We start from the raw sequence: 22938 nt of genomic DNA, 5'->3' as shown, positions 1-22938 counted from the left end.
TCTTATTTAATACTTTCTTCAAATACAAGGAAGTAGGCAGATTAGTCGAGTAAAATAAGCTGCTCAGAATATTTACCTGTGCATGTTTTTAAGTGATTAGTTGAATTTTGATAAAATTAAAGGCAGATTTTTTTTAGAGAAATGAGCTTGGTTTAAAGTATCACAAACTAAACGAAGACATTGTTTTCAAATAAATATAGGATGTCAAAATCATAGTTGTAATTCTTATTACATAACATACTATTCATTTTATTTTAAAAATATTCCAAGATAATTTTTTTATTTAAAATGATATATTTTTCCTGTTTCCTTTCCCTCAAATTTCTCAATCTTTTCTATGTCACCGGTAAGAATTGAACTCCTTATATATAGTTTACAACCTAAGATGTTAGAGCTAAGTTATTGCAAAAATAAATAATAGCTACCACAATAAATAGGAGCTATATAAAATTGAATGTTGAGTTGTTTGTAAAGTATAAATAACTTAAAAATAAAAACAAAAAAGTTTTCAACATTATGTAGTTTGATTGATTTGATAAAAAAATAAGGAAAGAATAAAGATAAATAGAAATATGTGAGAAATAAATAAAAAAAGTCCTATTCTTCTCTTCTCTCCTATACCAAATAACCAATATAATTTCTCCTTACCTCCTTTCTAACAAACAAGGGCTAAATGATGACCACACAATTGTCGTCAACTCATTTTATGGAATTAAACTATAAATTAAATATTATAAATAATATAATGATTGTTTAACTATATATCTTATAAAATCTTTGAACCACTTAATCTTCTTTCTTTATCCTAACCAACATTGAAAAAATTAAGCTTGTAAAAAGAAACTTGAATAAACTATCATCATTACAAGTGTAATGATAGTTTTCAAGCTCTGTTAGGAATCAAAGAGCAATTTTCTCAGTTGCTGACATTAGACGTTTGGCATCCCTACAATCTTGTAACTGCATCTAAGAAAGTCAAATTGCGAAAGCCATTGTCAGTGATTTAAACTGTAAAACATGAAAACAGCGTTAGTCTTGGGTGCCCGAATAACTAATCTTTAACCCGATACCAAAAGAATATTCTGATAAACGACTATAAAGAATGAAATTCCAAGAACCCCATTGCTTTATATTCTCATGTTGCAATGCCAACGTACAATACATCTCCATAATTTAGGAATCACCCTCACTAATTTGTAGAAGCACACAAATGATATGGACTCTAATGTTAATTCAATTCTTTAGGTAAGGGAGAGAAGGGGTGAGGAGTGTTGGCATCAAAAGTAATAAACGTCTCCGTTACAAGCAATAATCACGGTGGTTTCCAATGAGGATTGGTTTTAGCCAGGATATCAAATAGAAGTAGAAAGCATCTGATGAACCAGAATTCCTCAAATAAATTACTTAAATTTGAGAAACTTAAATAATCCACCGGAACAAAAGGGTAAATAAGTAGTATAATGCATTCAGTTTTTCCTTTTTTTTCGCCCTCAAAGATAAAACATAAACAAAATTTCTTTCATTTACAGAAATCTGTGGCTATTTGTACAGGTAGTTATTATCCCTCGTTGCATGAAATCACTTAAAGTTTCAGTTTTTTCCACATTAATGAACAAATGAAAATTCACTCACCATTACAACATGGATGGGAAATCATCAAATGTGGACAGCAAAATATCTTCACCCAATGTAAGTCAAGGTGGTGATCACAACAAGAACCATGAAAAGCCTCAACCTTAGTCCTCAGAGCAAAATTGTTCCTTCCTTAATCCCAGGCTCATTGATTTGATCTTGCTGAAAAAGTGTTTCAAATTCAGGAGAAGATGCAACAAAAACAAATAGCTTTCATTCACAATCTGAAACATGGCTCTATAACAGATCATATAAGAAAACCAAAAAAGTTTTGATAGAATTTTTTGCCATTAATTGTTGTTATTATTGACTCTAGGTTTGGGCAACACCGGTTTTGGGTGTCTGAAAGAATGGGGAGTTTAATGATGCCAGCAAACCGACCTCAAACGGAGGTAGTTTGCCAAGGCAAACTAATGCAAGACAACCCTTCGCGAAGGGGATCCGTGAACAGGCCCATGGGATGTGGTCTTTTAATAATAACTTTAATTCAAGACTAGGTATGTTGGATGCTTGAGGAAAAAATAATACAAAAGCGAGAAGGATCCGTTTATTGTAAAGATAAAAAGGCAACAAGACACAAGACGGATAATAAAAACTGAAACAAAGGAAATAAGAAAATCTTCTACAAATCTCAACAGGACACAAACCGTTTCCACTGGATTTTACTTATCCAATAATAGACCGTGAAGTTTAAAACAAACATAAATATCATATGCATGCTTCCCATATGAGCCATGTAATATAATCACAGGGAATAGAATTGAAAAGCTAACATCTGAGAAAGACAATGCAATCAACCTGCACCTCCATAGCCACAATTAGGCTTTAACATCTTCCAATCTTTTCTAACGTCTTTGGAGGAACATTATATAAATAAATCACCTTCAAACATATGCAAGTACGGAAGAGAAACCTATGCAAGATATAGTTTAACCAAATTAGTCCTCAATAGGACTTTTAGATGAAAACTGATAATCATCTAATTACACAATGAGACAAATCTTGACACAACGAGGGAATTCTTAAAATTTGGATGTGTCTAACTCCCCTAAAAGCTAGCTTATAGAATAAGAATTGCCCTCTATTTATATATGCTATCCAAGCAATATCTCTACTTTATGTGGGACTCGGGTTTTCCCCAATAGCAATATGATCAGCTGTTGGGATTTGACTAGAGATAGAAACATACCCTAGCAGAATAACATCTGTTATCAAGGATATAGAGTATTACTTTCTTGGCATCCTTGTAATCATTCAACTTAAAGATAAATCATACAAACTAGTCAAAGCAGAAGTTTACCACTTTTTGTCTTAGACGGCTTGATACTCCTACTAGCAACAGATGAGGAAAGGGGCCTTTTTGCCGAAACTTTTGACAATGTGTCGTCATCCTTCTTTGCAGATATCAAAGATGAGTAAAGAATAGCATCTACAGCTTCACGCTGCTGTTTCCTTTTTGAAACTTCATCAACTTTATTTTTAGTAGAAGCAGTACCTTGATCAACCGCATCTCTCTCTTTGTAACAGCCTTTCATTGAGGAAACAGAAATTTCAGTGGAACTGCTCCTAGTCCCTCCAGAATGCATAGTTGGTCTTTTTGACGCCTTGTGCCCACCACCTGCCTCTTCCGCTGGAAAGTCTAAATTGTTCCTTGATTGTTGAAATTTTAATTGTCTTTTACCCAATGCTTTCTTTCCCATGCTAATTTTCGATTTGTCTTTGCCTTCTCTTCCCCCATCACAAATCGGATGACCTGACATTGCAAGCATGTCACTGCAGGAGCTTCTGCTTTCATATTTTGCAACCGGATATCCCATATCCTTAGTATTGGAGAAATGCTCATCTTCAGATTTCCTTCCCTTACATGGAGCATATTTTCCCAAAACTGAAGAAGTATTCTCATCCCCGTTACCCTTATTCCTGTCCCAGACTTCAGAGGCAACACATTTCTTTTTCCTCTCAACAGTATCCTTTCCATGAACCAAAATTTTGTTTACAGTCTGGTCACTTTCCTTAACCCTCTTCTCATGCTCCAGTGGTCTTGCATGATTATCAGAATTTTCAACAAAGCAATTATTTTTATCTGTTTTGAACATTGAATGATATGGCATCCTAGCCCTCATTATCAGGTTTCTTTCTTTAGCATCCTTCACAAGAGCAGCCCAGTTCTGGTTAGTCTGTAGAGTTCTAGCATTACCCAAAATCCAAAGTGATAACTTGGCCCTTGTCAAGGCAACATTCATCCGTCTTACATCAGCAACAAATCCAATAGAGTTTGAGTTTATTTCGGAAGCAATAATACCTGAATGAGCTGCTCTTACAGTAGAAAGTAACAATATGTCCACCTCCCTACCTTGAAAACCATCCACAGTGTTAAATTCAATATCCGCTACACTCAAAGGTCCAAATGCATTAAGAATACGAGATCGCAAAAGAGAAAGTTGAGACTTGTATGGAGTAATCACACCAATTCTTCCACCAACAAATTCAGCAGGGTACCTTAAGAGACATTCGTAGTTTTGTAAGCAAGCATCATGATAAGCAGAGAAGTAAGAGAAACAGAAAGTAAATTTAACCTTTTCTTGAAAAACTTTAGTACTTCAACCGCAGCATCAGCTTCATGTTCATTACAAAGTGACATTACACCAGAACTTTTCCCCCGAACCTCCTGGCCATCAATGATATCATAAAACACATATGGCCCAAGACCACTGATTTGATGAAATGGTGCTGATTTGTTAGACATTTGGCTACCATTCAGTAATTTGTTGTCATAGAAATGCAATGATGGGAACTTGCAAATCTCTGGATGCATTCTATACTGCCATTGTGAGAAAAAAATCATAAAGGAATTCAGCTTTAAATCATAAAACATGGCAATGTAAACATATAACACTCCATGCCTACCAAAAAACAAATAGAGAGGATTGCTTGTAATTGCGTGATTTGTAGACACATGAGTACTCTTAGTTATAATGAAGAAGAAATACGAATAAAGAATAAAATCAATACCTAATAATGGAAAATATTTGATAAGATATTACCCTATCAAATCATATAATATCTCCTATTTAATGTAATCAAAATCATACTTTTAATGCTACCCTTCAAGTTGGAACATATATGTCACATGAACAAAGTTTCTTACATGCACTATCAACACATCATAGGTGTGGGATACTATTCCTGATTTCATTTCCTATGAGCTTTTATAGGGATAGATATCATTGTTTGTTACATACGCTATCAACACATCATAGGTTGTTGTTCCAGTTGTCATTGTTTGTTATCTATCTACACACATTTCTATCCTAAGAGTAGCTTCTATAAATGCTCCCACTGCTTCATGTTTTCATGGGTTGACATGATGAAAAACTCCATTTAGAATTAATCTTCTTCTAAGATGGTATCCAGAGCTCTTAAAGAAATCTGTGGCATGGAATGAAGCATGGAACTAACAGTTTCTAAAGTATACTTTACTCATCTAGGAGCAAACTATGTACCTGTTCAGTAAGCATAATAACAGGATGCCCAGCCTTTTGTAACCGTTCAAACATGCTACACTCATAAAGAAATTTACTAGCAACATTTGAGAGGACAGTTGCAGGAAGCTGCTTTGGGTCACCAACCTTGAATAAATTACAAAAGTCAGTGTTACTATTTACCCTACATCAGTATAAGTTTAAAAGCTTTTGGTTAGTACTCTTACCATAATGCATTTGGTTCCACTTGACTTTAAAAGCTGAAGAGGAATCAAAGTAGCTGGCTCAAGAGCCTATAGCAAGAAAAATAAATAAGAAGGTAAATATAGTTAACTAGAGGATTACAGACAAATTATTTATAGCAGAACTAAGATATATATACTTGGGCAGCTTCATCAATTACAACAGCATCGAAGAGGGTATGTTCAGATGGACTCCCAAACTTGGAGTTTAACATTCTCTCAGAGCATACCCCATAAAGATCCCCACCACATCCACTTAAAGTAGTTACCACTATTTCAGCTTCCTTTAGTATAGCCTTCCGTAGCTTATTCCTAAGAGCCTTGATTTCTTCATTGGCTTTCTTTTCCTGAGTCTGAACATTACAAAGATCTTTATATATTTGTCTTTTTTTATCATACAGTTTCCGTAGCTTCATTTCAATTTCTGTCTCTGACATTTCCTTCTCGTTTGTCATATGAGAGTCATTATACAGATGACTTTTAACATTAGAATTCTGATCCCTTGAGTCAGCACGCTTGGCTTCATAAAACCTAATAGAATCAACTAGTTTCTCTAATTTAGACCGCAGCATGGCTGATGAATCTACCCCCAAATCACTATTCACAACATTTGAATGCATCCTCTCCTCAGCTACACGTTGATCAACTAACGTATCAATAAAGAATGGCAGTGAATTTGAATGAACTGTTTTTGCATTTCCAACCCTCACGAGATAAGGCTTGTACATTTTCCCATTACTGCCATAAAGACCATGGCTAGAAATTCTTGCCACCAACTCATCCACTGCAGCGTTAGATTGAGCACAGATAAGCACTCTTTGTCTCACATAATTTCCAAAAGATGTTGATGAATTTTGCATATCATTGCCCAACTGTCTAGCCAACGCTGCATCCTGCCATGCTCTTGCAATGGCAGCATTCTGACTAACCTTCGGTCTTGAATAGGTAGAAGAAGAATTTTGGTACAAGTTTTCATCAAAAGGATTTTTTAGACAATTCATCTTCGGTTGAGAAACTAGAAGAGCACTGACAATTGCAACAATAGTTCGAGTCTTCCCAGTTCCTGTATTTACATAAGCATACATGCAAATTAACAATTTAAAGAGCTTAAGTAGAAAAATGACAAGATCTTCATGGTTTAGAGATAGCTCGAGGTGGATGAATTACCTGGAGGACCCTGAATAAGACATAATTCAACAGTCTTTTTTGCTTTGGCCCTTCCAATAGCAACACTTATTGCTTGAAGTTGACAGACATTAAATGTTGACCTCAGAGTTTGCCGCAATGACTGGCACAAATTATTTAGATCTACTTCTTTACATTCGTCGAAACAAAATGAATTGCTGACAGGATTCAAAATGAGAGGAAGTAAAGGAATGTCTTTTATTGATGACAATGCATGAAATTCTCGCATTTGTGGGGTAATACTCATTATACGGCAAGCATGCCATTTACTTCGTTCAGTGAGATTCCGTCTAGCTTGATTTAATCGTAAAGAACCATTTTGAAAATACAATTTGATGAGAATAATACTTGACCCTCTTTTATTGTCTTTCTCACGCCTTTCAACCTGCAAAAACACAGATGGCTTTAACATGACATTGATTTGTCTGCACCTCTTCAGGTGGCATTGAGGTGCATAAGTGGCTTGAGGTTAGCTTTTGTCAAACTGAGGAACCAGCACAAATTTTGCTCAACAAAAAGGTAACCCAACGCAAAGCAACTTTAAAATTAATTTGAACAGTTGGCAGGCTTCCAGAATCAACTTTACATGTCATGAATTCTATTTGCCACTAAAACAAGATAAAAAAAATCTGATAAAGGTTGAAAAAGGAGCAAATTAAGATATTAGCAGGAAAATTCTGAGTTAAACCAACTTATCTATTGGCTTGCAATTTTCAACATGGTCAATTATAGAATAAGCAATCAATTATCAGCAAAAAGGACAACAGGCTTACCAATCAAGGACTCACAAATCTTCATACAAGATAAACTTCTCAACAAAACACAATATGACATTTAAGTGGATAAATATGCTAATGATATTATTGAAAATTTTGTACAAGACACTAGGAATAAGCTTGTTTGAGTTGGTTGAAAATAAGGAGAAGAGCCAAATTCGTAGAGATTGAGAGGTTTTAAACTTTTTTTCACGCTGAGTTAAGATAGAAGTGGCAAAAATATGAGTTGGACAACAAAGGTGTTACATTATGCTTTCAAGTTTAGTATGAAGTGGTTTTCCTTAACTTTCAATCTTCACATTTTCCACCCACTCAAGCATGCATAGCTTAAAACAATTAATTGTAGGACATTGTAGATATTGGAGAAAAATATTTAGATGATAGCAATCACACAAGGATAAAAGTATACCTTTCCAACCATATGAACATCTTGAGAAGATTTTTTAGGAGGATCTTTTGTTAGCAAAAGAAAGTCATTTTCTGAAAAGCTCCTACTTTTTGAAGCGCCATCATCATGGACAAAGCGTACAATATGGAAATCATCAATTCTCTCGATTGACATCACAGAAAGGACTCCATAAAACATCTCCTCCCATGAAGACATTTCAAGAAAAGAATTTTGTAGCTGTGCTTTGAACTCCTCCAAAACTAATGGCTGAAATATCTCAACATACTGTTCAGGAGATTGAAAACATACAGGAACTTCCTTTAATTTGTTAACAATTTGGTTTTCATCTTTTCTTGTGGATGACAATCCAATTGTTGCAAAATAATTTATCTCAAGAATAGCTTTATACCAATCATCCAACCTAGGTGGCCTGAATCTTTTCATTGGGTCTTCCAATTTACGAAGACAACCAGATCTGTTTTCAAAAGGTGTTTTGAGTTGAATAACTTGTCTTTTCAAAATTGTAGGCTTTGGTACATGCAACTGGACACGTCCCACAGATTTCAATGCAGTCTCTAGAGGGTCATCTTCTGCATCCTGATCACTTAACATTTTGCTACAAGTACTTGACACAGTGTCAACAGTTTTGGGAGCCATGCCACCACAAGCTTTATTCAAATTTTTAGCACTGGCAGCTTCATCCAAAAGCTTTGTCAAATTCCCCAAATCCTTTGATTTTGAACTTGCTTCTTTCCTACAACTGCCTGGGGCTTTTGAATCAATAAATGAAGTCACCACAGGCTTATCATGTAAATTACCAGAACTGGCCTTTTTCTGGAAGGTCTCCTTGGTTTTTTTCAAAGTTTTCATGAATGAAACATTCTGGCTTGCATGGTCGGAAGCTGGTAAACTATTACCAAAATCATGGGGCATAATATTGCCATCAGAAACATGGTGAACATCCTCACCAAATGATAAAATGTCCTTCTTGGAAGAAACTTTTGGTTCCACTTCATCATCTGAAAGAATAATTACACTGTCAGTGCTTTTGTTGCCAGTCACTATTTTAGAGTCCAGATTTTGTAACTCTATATACTCCATAGATGAAGAATGAACATCTGAAGAAAAACAGTCCTTCTCAAATGACAATCTTTCAGATACCAATGATTCAGAGTTCAGATTTGCCTCCTTCAAATTGTGAGATCCTTCTCTAGATAAAGAAACGGACAGGCGTGACACTTGTTCTGTCAATTCTTCCAAAGTATAACCATCTAAATTGACAATGCATAACATTAGTAAAATATATTGATGTCATAGAACTCACCAAATCATGGAAGGGAAATTGAGTACAGAAATTAAACTCACCCTTCAAAATAAGATTTTCTATGGTAATGATTGTTGAAAGTGAAGTTTTATCACAAGAAGCTTTGAACTGATTCAGTATATAAGTAACAGCACGCTTCCAATATAAAATTACAACTTTATCTGATGACTTCCCCCATTCCATAAGATCATAAAGCCACTTGAAATTCAATTTATTTTGTACAAGCATTGTGAGATCCCCAAGCTCTTTATCACCAGATAGACAAAGTTTATCGACAAGAACAGGGAGAATCTCCAGTAACCGTACACAAGTCATCTGAAAAACAAAGAATTATATTGTTGAAAGTTGTGTGTACACTTATTTAAACTTCAATTTTAAATAAAACTCTAGAATATTTAGGTAGCAAAGAAAAAACAAGAAACTATTGTTGACAGTTGTTAGGAAATTTATTTTAAATTTCAACTTAGGACTCTAGAATATTTAGGTAGTTAAGATCAAGATTGGATTATTAAAATCTCATTTGATTCTCCTTTATATTCTCCCTTGTTTATTTTGTAATCACTAATCAAGGCAGTTAGGCTTTCTCCTGGCAATCTTTGTCCATATAACTCATGTAATTTTGATCAATCAATATAAAGAAAAATTATTCTATTCTCCTAAAATTACATGGTACCAGAGTTTTAGCTCTAATCATGAGTTGGCCTACCAATTTACAATTCCTTTTACTACAGAACAATTAGAGCACTGTTATTAGTTAGGCCCAAACTAAAATTCTAGGACTTTTCAACTAAAATGGCAGTTAATTTATCCTCCTCTCTACACAAATAAGATATTTCCTTTTCTATTGCTCCTTTTTAGTACCAAACAGAATTCCAAAGCTCCATGGATCACTGATTCTAGAGCTACAAGCCACTTGAAAAATTGCTCAAAAAGAGTTCTCCGCATAAAGTCTTTCCACACAGGTTTACATAAATAAAAGGATCAGAATTGCAAATGGTACCTTTTCTACATAGCAACTGTTGGTTCCATTCCTATGTCTAAATCTCTAGCTCTCTGTAATGTCCTTCATATCCCAAATGTGTCATTTAATACTGTGTCAATTTAATTGACAAATAACTTATAGGCTATTTTTCACTCCTCTACTTGCAAATTTAAGGAGTTGAGTTTGAGGAGGATGATTAACAGTGCTAAGGAGGTTGGTGGACTCTTTCTCTGATAATGTTCATTTTTACAGAGAACTCTGGAAATATCTCAATCCAGTCTTTTCATTAAGATAAAAAAATAATGCCACAGAATTGAAGGATGGGTTATCGAACTTTTTGTACTTGAAATGAAACATTTATTTCCTGCACCTTTTAAAAATGAAAATCTTTGGCTCACACCCACCTTCAGTTGTAGAGCAGGGTTTGCATGGTGTATTGAATACACCTTGGACTAGTTACAAGTTAGTTTAGTATTTCAGACTAGCAAGTGACAACTAGATCTAACTGTTTCAGTTCCTTGTAAAGCAAGCTACAGAATGCTATAAATTCTCTAATGTAACAAAATCACCCAATAATTATGAAAAACACTTTTCTCTCTCTCATTTTCTAGTATTCTAACCAAAAATAATTACAAAGAGTAAAGGAAAATAAGGAAAAGCTAAATTAAACACAAATGTGATTTTTAACCTCAATTTTGATACTTGCATAAAAAAATAGAGTATCAAATAATTATTAAACTAGCAGTGTTCATTAATAAAATTTGGATAATAAAAATATATTCATTACAAGCTACTTTAAGCTTAAGTTTGATAACAACAAACAAACAAAATCCCAAAACTGCATGTTGTTAAATGATAAAAAACTATAGAAGTACTATGCTAAATGATATTTTAAATAACAAAGTATTTCAAACAAACTGAACAAAGCAATAGCCAGGGAAACAAAGACAGGATAATACCTGGCAAAGCGTGTAATCAATGAAGTTTTTTCCATTCACCAAGCACCTACAGAAAATATGCCATGCCATTTCACATAGCAAGCATCCAAATTGTTCCTTTGTTCTTTGTTCAACATTGACAGCATTTTTAACAACATTCTCAGGCACAGAACTGGAAGCTGGCTGCTTTAAAAACCCACCCTGTGATGAGAAGTTTGGCATTTTTAAGTCACTATGTGTATTTTCTGGCAACTCTGGAGCAAGTAGATCCTCATCTTTGAGTAGTTTGCATAAAAGAAACCAAAAATGATGTAGAGTATGAAACTTCAACAAAACAGAACCCAGTTGCACCTACATAGATACACGATGGGATTAGTAAAATGGAATACAAAAGGGAAACAGTCAAGACAAAATTCATTTTACACCAACTCAATATTTCACAGGCATGAAGAAGCATGTCCGCAAAATCAGAACACCAAATTCATTGGACACAGAACAAACTTGTAGTCCCAGTCAATAGGCTTAACACAGACAGGATTCTGTTGCAATTAAGTTGACTTTTGCAGTTGCCTGGTGCATTTGATTAAAGGAGATTCTATAAAGAACTAAGCCACTAACATTCCTCCTGCTTGAGGTGTCAATATGCCAGTATTATTAGATATAATATTCTTTTGTTAATAGTCTGTTAAGTTTCTGTCAGCTATAACTGTGTAACATACTGCCGAGTATCAGTCATCAGTAGTATATGGATACCTGTACGTTACATTCTCCATTAGTAATCCTTTATATAAGTTTCAGAATCCCTTTTCTGTTTTGTCTATCTCAAAACTCTACTCTGTGGTCACACACATTTTCAACACAAATGACACTTCCCAGATACTTCTCAATATATGTCCAAGAAATATATTATTTCTAGTCAGCTCAAAGACTAGAACCAACAACACCTTTATACAACTTGAATACTTAAGCTAACACTTCCATAGTGATATACACTTAACGGACACTACTGTTTGTGTGTGTATCCAATTATTTTAACATTCAAAATACACATATTATACATAATGAAAGCATAGTAGTCAAAAGAATATAATAACAGAGGATGCCACAAAAAGCTATAAAAGGATAGTAAATAGTATAATGACCACTATTACGTTACAACAGTTGTCTTATTATATAACAAAAAACTATGTATTAATATTTTTCTCTTAAATATTATAATATACTTCATGGTTTTATAATAGCATAATCCATGATTATTTACAGAAAAATAAACAGCAACAAAGCCCCTTCCCAATTGTAGTACCGTTTAGGGGTGGAGAGCTCCTAATTTGGGGTGCAGGCCAAACACCCACTCACACCCTACAAAAAAACAAAACCCTAGCCTCTTTATCTTTATCCTATCAACTACCAACCCCTATCTCCATTATCTTCTTTCAGAAAAACAATTTGTTATTGCTACTGCAACTCTAGAATAGGGCAGAAAAACCTGACTATACCCCAAAGTTAACACCTCTGCCTTGCAGAAGTTGCAGAACGTTTTTCCCTTCCAAGAAAACTATAAAAACTAAACACCTCAGCAAAGTGATAACTCCACATGTTATTGGCTACAGAAACAGCTACAAAATGTACCATGACTACCACAACAACTCTTTGAGGAGAAATAGAGCACCACTCAACTCCACCACCTTGTGATAATGGCACTATGACACAATAGAGAACTATGAATAAATTATCAAAAGTAATGACTTTGTTATTTTTGTGTGAAGCTAGTTATCATAAAACTTAGAACATTGTTTTGAAAAGGAAACGTTACTGGTCTATAAAGATACAACTCCTCTTTTTGTTTTGAGATTTTTTTAGAGAGGCAAGATGCTTACATTTTTAAAGTAATGTCTCTTCGTACTTTTGGAGAGATTTGCAAATATACAAATCTTAGTTATCTATATAGATATTGTATTATGTTACTCGTTTAATTTTATTTGAGTATCTCTCTTTTTAAATACACACACATACACAATGTCTCAACTGCTACGGAACCATGTTGGAGTATCCACATCTGTGTCTAGGAATCTCTCAACTTCATAGGAGAAGAATGCCCTTGAAGGGCATATATTTGGCCCACAGTAAAAACTACTACAAGTGTTACAGTTTCTCTCTAGGGGACCACTAATGGTTATCTTAAGGGAATTTAGGATCAGGTATGCAGAGAGAATAGATTGCACTGTTTCTGTTTTCAGCCATTTCACTCCTGTTTTAGAGGATCCTTATCCCTCCCCTAAATCATACTTCTCCACTGACATTTCCTTACTCACAAACACACAAAGCAACAAAGGGCAGACACTAACAACATTATTATCAAGAAAACATTTGCAAAAATTATTACCAGTTTCATAGCATGCTTGAGGCCCAGAATAGTTGCATACAATGAGGGTTTTTGAGAACAAAGAAATTTCAATCCACTTGAAAGACCCCGGGTATCTGAAACTTGTTCTAACATAGATTTTCCAAATTGTCTAATGTCCTGAATGGGAAAAACAAAATAAGAAAAAAAAAATAGAATATTCATCACATTCTAACAAGGGTAAACATGAGCTTCAAGTTGTAGGAAAATGTTACATCATTTGGATCTAAAAGTGAAAGGATTAAGCTTTCACTCATCAATGGTTCCCATGTCCACTGACTTCGAAGTTCTCCATGTCGTATCTGAACTAAAAAATGTGCAGTTAACCTGATGTGCAACTCCAGATAATTAGTCAAGAAATTAAAAATTGGCTTTTAACTTAGAACCAGAAAATGCTCAAACTTTATTACATAACGTAAATATAAGGTGAAGATGGCGTTAGGAACCTAATAAATGTTCTTAATAAAGGATAAGACATAGTCAACACTTCAACTGAGTTTTTTGATTTGTTTCCATCTCCACCATCATCAGATCCAGTCGGAACCTTCCACCCAAATGAAGAGGAAATTTCTGGAGCATAAGATGAAAGGAAAGATCTGTTTGGAAACATCATTTCTGCATTATCCTCGTATTCTACCAAAGGAAAACGAGATCGTGCCCAGAAAACAGCTTTGGAAAATGAAATTGGAAGGATTGAGGGATTAATATCAACCAAAACATCAACCCATAACATTGGAATGCATATCCATTCTCGGCAATCTTGAGAAGTTATTCCACTTTGAACTTTGAAGTGACTCCAAGAACTACTACTATCCTTCTCTTTGCTGTCTGGAAAAGTTGGCAGACAAATATCATCATTTTCATCATCCAACTCAATGACGTCTGTAATGCCACGCTCAGTGCTCGGAGTTGTGCAGCAATTCAGCACTGAATACATTAATGCAGTAGCATCTGAAACTATGATGGTCTGTATAAGGTCAAATGCAGGTTGCCTCAAAGAACTGTGGAGCGAGGAGTCCTTCAGAGATGACACAAGGGCAGGCCCCCTGTCCAATACAAATATTGAGAAGTGATCAGGTAACTACACTGATGAATAAAACATCACTCCAAGTACTAGGGTACTACCTCTGGTCTTGTAAAAGATATACACTGATTTCTCATGAAAATTAATGCCTTTTTTGGGATATTAATAATATAAGTCACACTATAAAATATTTATACAATTATGAGTTATGTCATTAAATATAATCAGCACTTTAACCCTTTAATTCTAGGTATTTTTTTAATACAATTTAAAGTAATATTATTAATTAAAATTAGTCAACTTAACTACTTTATTGGTTTTGATAAGTTAGGTATTTGTTTCTTATATATAAGACCAGAAGTGGTATATCATAAATACATAGCTTTGCATTGAACCTCATTCATATTAAATGTTGTAAATAAAGGTTTCTTAGAATTAAAATATCTTCGTGATCTCATTATTCAGATAAAATATCATTAGAATCTTCATATTTACTCATGCATATTTTGTTTCCTTATTATAGAGAGATTGAACAAATCAAACAGTTGTAAGAGGGAAAAAGCTGAATGGATTTTAGCTAAGTTGTTGAATTAAATTAATAGAGCTTCTAGAGATTTTGATATCATCATGTACCAGAAAATAGCAAAATGAGATTGATGTTTATAAATAAAGAGTGATGAGTCACATTTAGTGCCCAAAAGACAAAACTGAAGGAGTGTGAATTTCAATCTCTCAAACCATTGTCTGGTTGCTTGTTTGTTCAACTTACAAACAAGAGATCCCAAGTTCAAATCCAATAGGTTGGGTCATATAAATTGATTCTTCAAGTAGACCATTCAAACAAAACATTATTTACAAATTACATCTAGCTGAAATAATTTCCACCCATGTAAAAGAGCAAGAGTAAGAATAACTCTGAATTTTACCACTAGAGAAATGGTTTCGTGAAAATCAAAATTGTGCACTTCATGAAAACCCTTAGCCACCAACCTCGCTCTGTATTTGCATCCAATAACTTGTCTATGAGGAGTAAAGAAACTAAATCCCATGTATTTTGCTTCAAAACTTGATACATTGCATCAAGACAATTAGCTTAGCATCCTCAAGTGCTTTCTTAGTTGTTTTAGCTTCTAAACGAGTAAGGAACAAGGAAGGATTAATTTTGAACTGATGAATACCAAATTTGGACTGAGTCTGCAAGGGAGGGGCATTGACAACTGGAACTCGATTGGGGACAAAAGCAGACTCAGAAGCAGATAGATCAGGGGTGATAGGTGGTGTGTTGGAAGGTTCAGGTGTGACAGAAGGTACAAGTTAAGGAGTCAGGGAATTGTTAAGTGGTGTAAGATTGGTTTAAACTAAAGTAACAATTAAGATCATAGACAGAATTAGGCACAGTAGGAAAAAGATCAGCATAAAGAAAACAATGTTCACTAAACAGAACATTTTTTATATATATATTTTTCCAGTGGATGAATGACATTTATAGCCCTTGTGTGTGAGAGAGTACCCTAAGAACAAACATTCCTCATATATAAAATCAAGCTTGTGAAAGTGATAAAGTCTTAGTAGTTTAAAGCAAGCACGTCCAAAAGCTTTGAGGAAATGAAAGTCATGATTATTATTCAAAACAATAGTATAAGAAATGGCAAACTTAAGAGAAGTTGCAGGCAACCTGTTAATAAGATATACAGCAGTTGTAAAAGCATAATCCTAAAATTGTAAATGAAGATAAACACGATCCAGCAAGATGAGACTCAAATCAACAATGTGTCGATGTTTTCTTTCAGTTACAAGAGTACAAATCTAACTTGTCTCACTCTAGAGTGAGTCTAATGATGAAAATAAGAGTGAATCTTGCACCACACTTAATAGGAATAAGTTGAACTAAGAACACAACCAAGCACTAAACTTGACAAAGATGATTTAAGTCATGTGAGAAGCAGTTAATGTTGCTTTCCCCAAGCTAGAAACGCTGGATTGATGTGATTTACGTCACGAACAATTCCAAAATAGAAAAACGCAAGTGAATAGAAAGAGAAACAGTTCGATCTTCTGTCACTGCTGCTAGAAAGATTTATCATCAAGCTTTTTGGTGATTTGATGAGAAAATGTAGCCAAAAGCCACTGGAAATGAAGAAGTTTCACCATCAAAACTTGTGCCGGAAGCCATGAAAAAGGGATCAAGAAACTTTGGATACCATGTAGAGAAAATTCACTTTACCTTAATTATGTAAAAGTGTAAAATGATACAAAAGATATTGAGTCTCTCTTTGCATAAAACTATATATACGCATAGCTAAGTTACAAATTAGTTGTTTTGTAACTGTACAAGACAGTTATACTAACCATACAAGAAACTAATTATTGTAATTGCCCAACAAACACAATTACAATTACAAAAACAGAAACCAACAATTGTATTTGTCTAACATATACAATTACTGACCAAAGATAAACTGAAAAGTAGCCTACACTAAGAAATTCATACAATGTGGAGGATTAGACTTACATGAGGAAAACATGCACACCCAAAGACCTTGAGAAATTAATAATGTTGATTCTTTTGAAAGATGGTGGGATAAGGAATGGAACGGTTATGGGAAATGGAGGATAATATGCTTACTAGGTATGAACGGCATGATCAAAATAAGTGAGGGCATAACTTTGTTTGAGATGATAGAGTGAGACCCATTTCAATATTTAACAATGCTTGCACTCAACAACTTTGTTTGGGTGATGCACATGGGCCTGTGGGGTCAAATAAGTCTACGAACAATGCCAAAATCATTACAATAGTGCCTAAAAGGCTTAAATCCAATGCCCAGTTTGTTTTTAAGTGCTTTGATTGGTTTGTTCAATTGTAGATAAATGAGTGATTTGACTTGTTTAAAGATGGAAATTATTTCAGACTTATATTTGACAAAGTAGATACTCAAGCTAATAAACTCTTACAAGTTGCGAACTCTAGCATTTGATGAGTGTTGAGTCAGCTCAACACTTATACACGAGTATAGACAACTGTATAATACCAAGTACAAACTCAATGAATTTCATTTCAACACACAAAAAAGAAGGGGTTCTGACTTCATACCACGTATGTGCACACTCTAAGGGAGGACAAGGCGGGTTCATCTTGTAACCTCGGTGTACAATAAGAAGTGCTATCTGCAAAGACGATCATATATATATAGCATTATAGCAATGGTAATAAGCCAAAACAACTTGCAGTATCAATTATAAAAGCCAAACAGGACATTTTTTATGTGCATCCGTCATGCAAAAATCTAAATGTAATAACCTGACAAGCCAATTTTCTTGTTAGAACGCTGAAGTTACTGCTCACTGGCACTTGATGGAGCAAAAAATAGAGAAAATACCTACGCTGCTTTTCAAGCTCTCCATCTTGCAAAGCTTCAAGAGACTGTAACATGGGATGAAGTATCTCAATAATAATGTCAATACAAGAACAACCCTCCTTCTCCCAATACACATACAACAAAGAAACAAATCAAATCACCATCCATACATGCCTGTAGAAAAGGTTGGAATAGACCAAAAATATCATTATGGATTTTTTCATTGCGAGTATGGAAGCATTGACCAATTAGAGTGTTGCGCATTACACTTGGAGACAATGTAGACCTTAACCAAAGCTTACAACCTCAAACCAAACCAAAACAACAAAACAAAAAGTCAGCAAAAGAAATATAAATGAATTAAAAAAACATGGAAATGGAAAGGAAAAATGGCATACCAAGCATTTCGAAGAGGAGTCTCAAGCAAGCAACAGCATGTGAAAATTCAAGTGAATCACCACTAATATGATTGAGTACAATATCAACAAAAAAGGGATAGCGTTCCAATATCCCTTCTTCAAAAGTTGAAGGATCCAAGAAGCCAAGCCTTCACAAAGCATACATAATGATGTAGCATGTAAATATTAGTAAGGAACATACTGAGATAAAGATTGATGTTAACAAATTCAAAACACACTTCTTACAGTGATTTGATACCAATCCATAAAGACACACGATCCAATTGAGTTCTTGGTGTTGAGGTCTCCAAAGCCACCGGCAAAGCATCTGCCTCTAAACAGCCAATAAATTTCTTAAGCAATGGCTGCAAAGGTTCCAAGTCTGTTGCTCTCCTACATATAAGCAAACATAGATTGTATCAAAAAGGAAAAAAAGGCTTTTGAATATCACACGCCAGAAAACTCAATGTGAACATGGTGATGAAGAAAAGATAAGTAAAGAGGTTCATATCTATGATTTCAATGGTGTTATGGCAATGACCATATGCTACTATGTGTTCCATGTCTTTCTCTATAACAGAACAGCTTTGTTTTGAGACAAGATAAAGATATTCATATGTAATTTTAGGAGGAATTTATAAATACAGAGAATTTGCTCTTACAAAACCCAAGTTCAATGGAGCATCATCGACTTAAACATGAAATCACAATCAGTGAAACTGAAGAACTTTCAGACCAACCAACAATAAGTACCTGAGTTTTCCCATTGATCCTGCTAAGCGATATCCAACCGAACGAACACTTCTCTTGAAAAATAGTAATGCATAAACTCCCTGGAAGAAAATGGGTTCACCATTGAACTAACTGTAAAAGAGAATCTTCTAGCAGAAATACACACCAGAGTACCACAAATAAAACATACCGGAAATTGTTGATGCCCAGACAAAGCCAGCTCATGCTTATTATCAATAGCTTCAACAAACAACTCAAACTCAGTGAATAGAGGCTCAAAATCTAAGAGGATTGGGAACATCAATACCTGTGTCAAATGATGAATGGGGGAAAATAAGCTGATAAACTCTAAACCTCAAATTAGAAAATCCATTCATAAAGACAGTGGAATGAAACTAAGTATAACTACTGCCACATAAAATATCATGAAGAGATAACTATTTTAGCAACAAATAAAACTCACCATTTCCCAGTACAAAAATAATCAATTTGCACTTCCCCATGAGATTTTCAATTGATCTAGTAGTGAAATTTTAAATACAGAAAAAAGATATGTAATAACATACCATGGAAAACAGAAAACATATTTAGATGAAAAATACAGTCAACATATTTCTTGTACTAATTCAGAGGCAAAAAAAAAATATTTATTTATAAAGAGAAATCATAAGATGCGAGCCCAATAAATAAAATGTAAAATATTATATAAATCATAAGTACCTAGAAAACACACCTCATACAAAACATTAACAACTTCTGTATTATCACAGGCAGGATCATACTTTTCCCCTGCTATTTTTGTATTGACATCTCTCAGGTGTAATGTCACCCTTTCACAATCAAGCTTCTGTAAGACATCGAGAAGAGGACCAACAGAGCTAGACTCATACTCCATGTTATACATGTCTTGGGCTTGATGATGCTGAGAAATGCATTGCAGGCACAGTCTCATTTCATCAGAGATTCTCTTCCATAACAGCCTCAGAGGTGAATCTTGACAATCATTTTTGAAGTAATTGTAAAAAGTCTCCAAAAGGGGTCCCATTATATCCCAAAAGCCACACCAAATGTGACTTCCACCAGGCAAACAAATTAGAAAATTATATGCATCTGTAAACCTGGCAATAATAGCAGTTATTATGGAAACTACACCAAGGCTCATCGGATATGAAACCAGCTACGCAACACTGCCTCAGTAACAACATAACTAGTTTTCTTTTTCATGTAGAAGAAAAGAATAACATAATCTGAATAATCACTTATTCTTGAGATACTCACACAAGTATGACTGACGATTATGTTTCATATAATCAATAATTTATTTGCATACTTGTTCTTTAAACTCACCGTGTTTATCGAGTGCTTATACTGAGGACATGAGGAATGTGTATAATGCATAAGAAACAGACAGAGTAAACATCTGTTTTAAGTATTATCACTCTAAACTTATTTTGCTTCAGCAACAAGTCAAAATAATTCCCATTAAAAATAAAGTTGAAATTCAAGGGGAGCTAAAGTTCGGCATTGCAATTCCATTATTATTAAAACGAAGAGGCAATTGTTGACTATAAGTTGGATTCATTCCGGCGCTGAAAATAAAAAGGGAGGAAATAGCGATAACCATTGTTGTTTGAGGAGGTGGAGGTTACGACACTTGGAGGGATCAACATCACCGTCATCGTCGTTCTCCTCTTCTTCCCCGATGCCTCTCCACCGGTCCAGTAGCTCCCGCCTAGCAGCAAGTTTGTTCGCCGTAGCCATTGATTTGTTAGGGTTTATCCTGCAGATTTACATGAACATGAAGATTATGATGATGGTGTCTATCATCCTAATTTTAAAAATGGACTGCAAAATATTAGGGTGAGGGCACGGTTTTTAATCTTCACTTACTCCATCCCATTCCTTCGTAATTGAATTGTGTATTTTTCTCATTTTTTTCGATGGTTGAATTATTATTTTTCTTATTCAAAAGAGATATTAATTTTATTTTATACTGCTTTGAAAGTTTTAAGTCTCAGCTAAAAACAAACTACCTAGTCCCTTTTCATGGTGAATTTTTTAGTTTAATTATTGAAAAACAGTTAAAAGAAGTATAAAAAAATAATTTATAAATTAGTTGATAGGTGATCTCATTCGATTATAACAACCAAAAAAAACATATAACAGAAGACTCATATTCGTTAAAATATATCATATTTAAATTAAATTTTGCATACAATTTGTGTCATAAATAACATTATAGATGTAATAACAAAAATACTTATGTATAATTAAAAAAACAAGGTTGTACATAGTTTAAAGATTCTTAGTCATTATCTTTAAGAGCTTTCTTATTCATTGCTCGAGAGGTACGTCAAAGGGTTGTTTTACTACATTGGGGTTACCACAAAGGAAGTCATAACAACTATCCAATACATCTTCATCTTGTATGTTTATTTGCAGTAATATTTCCCAAATATCATATTCAGAGTATTGGAAAAGGTTAGTACGACAAAGTGTGAGTCTGTTCACGAAATATTTTATTACGTTATTATTTTGCAACTACATGTCGTTTGTTATATTGCAAATTTTCTTCCACATCAGTAGTCACTCATTGCGATGATAAAGAACCTACCTCTGATGACATCTTGTTGGTCAACAATATAACATAACCTATCGATTTGAGTGTTGCCCCTCCCAAGGATATCAGTGAATCCCTCAAACCATGTATTAAGCCTTTCAAATTGTGCATCAATGACGTTCCCTATGGGGTTTTCTTTTTTAACCCATGTAAAAAGAAGTGTCACCTGATGGTTGAGATGGCGCCGATGGGGTGTCAAAGTGGAAGCAAAGTTGTATGAATCGACATCAAAATTCCCTTATAATCGATTATGACTACTCCAACATCGATTGTTCATTCAAAATTAGTTGACAATCGATTTTGCTTTGTGTTAAAGACATGGATAGTTGATAGTCTTGTTGTTGTAATCAAATCAGTTTTTAAATGTTTAACATCTTAACCATGAATTCTTACCTCAATACACACACAAATCAACACCAAACCACCACAGAGGAAGCAACACATCAAGCACCATTTCAACAATAACCCAATTGCACTTTCACTTCACCACGAAACTCACACCATTGACAAACACATAACTCACACACCTTACTCAGCAAGCTCACCGTATTTGTGAGCGTGTAATAAACCTTCAGCTAGATTTTTTGTTCTTCTGCATGCACAGGCTCAGGAATCTTCATTATGCATGAACAAACATTCACGCGACTTTTGAAAATACAAGAGTAACAAAGTAAAAACCAGTCCATCTACTTGACTTTCTTTGTAAATCATGGTACACACACGAATATGACTAAATACGGTTTCTTTGCATTTCCATGTCCCTAAATCTACAACAATATTCGATGGATACAAACACAAAATCGATGTCATTCCATCTAGGTGAATAACACATGTAAGTATTATTTTTTTAACCCCTTACAACTTACAATTGCAAACCCTCTTTTTGAATTTTTTATCATATATATAACATGTTTAGTCTTAATTGGTAGACTCAAAAGATTAAATATGTTAATTAGAAAAGATTAATTATGAAATTTGGAAGTAATTTTTTTGCATAAAAAAACTAAAAACTTATAAATTGTATAATAAAAAAGTTATTTTTGACTTCCAACAATGTGGAAGTAATTTTTGCATGAAAAATGCTTTTGAATTGCACAATATGAAAGTTGTTTTTTCATTAAAAAAGTTTTTTTATTGTGTAATTGGAAGTGTTTTTTGGTTTCCACAATTCAAAAGTCTTTATTTTTTAATAATTTTTTTTTTAAATTGTATAATTTGAAAATCAGTATTAGTACTAGAATTGCAATGGGATATGTTGTCTTATTCATAAGTGGAGAATACATGAGAAGTAGAAAATGTAGAATCAAAAGAAAACATCACCAGAAGAACAACGACAAAAAAGAAGAAGAAGGAAGGACCAGTGCTGACGATATAACAAGGTATGATAGAGGCTAAGAATATTTTTACCTCTTACCATTATATGGGTATAAAAATAAATACCATTTTTTTATTATA

At 34.1% G+C, this 22938-nt stretch overlaps 1 protein-coding gene across 5 annotated transcripts; it reads right to left on the bottom strand.

Annotated features, from left to right (window-relative positions):
* Window positions 1-712: 712 nt before the first annotated feature.
* Window positions 713-20837, bottom strand: LOC137836105 (helicase SEN1). 5 transcript variants are annotated; one of them, XR_011085199.1, is made up of 24 exons: window positions 20754-20837; window positions 20485-20643; window positions 19597-19981; window positions 19054-19170; window positions 18885-18964; window positions 18378-18524; window positions 18132-18280; window positions 17908-18038; window positions 17676-17798; window positions 17469-17542; window positions 13797-14396; window positions 13566-13677; window positions 13333-13470; window positions 10971-11300; window positions 9071-9344; window positions 7727-8976; window positions 6524-6926; window positions 5497-6419; window positions 5342-5407; window positions 5136-5261; window positions 4209-4453; window positions 2933-4131; window positions 1633-1794; window positions 713-1008 (listed from the first exon to the last, which is right to left on the bottom strand). XR_011085199.1 is itself a non-coding variant. In XM_068644949.1 (23 exons), exons 1-23 carry the CDS (start codon window positions 20756-20758, stop codon window positions 1778-1780), a joined length of 7053 nt encoding a protein of 2350 aa, XP_068501050.1. In that variant the 5' UTR covers window positions 20759-20837; the 3' UTR covers window positions 1498-1777. The 5 variants fall into 5 exon arrangements, 4 of the variants coding, with proteins under 4 accessions (XP_068501050.1, XP_068501053.1, XP_068501051.1 ...); XM_068644949.1 differs by lacking the exon at window positions 713-1008 and having other exon boundaries at window positions 1498-1794; XM_068644952.1 differs by lacking the exons at window positions 713-1008; window positions 20485-20643; window positions 20754-20837 and having other exon boundaries at window positions 1498-1794; window positions 17904-18038.
* Window positions 20838-22938: the final 2101 nt, after the last annotated feature.

The sequence above is a fragment of the Phaseolus vulgaris genome, chromosome 5 (assembly GCF_000499845.2).
Source record: "Phaseolus vulgaris cultivar G19833 chromosome 5, P. vulgaris v2.0, whole genome shotgun sequence".
Taxonomy (NCBI): domain Eukaryota; kingdom Viridiplantae; phylum Streptophyta; class Magnoliopsida; order Fabales; family Fabaceae; genus Phaseolus; species Phaseolus vulgaris.
Note: the sequence above shows the minus strand (reverse complement) of the source record. Positions and strands in the feature narration are given on the sequence as shown.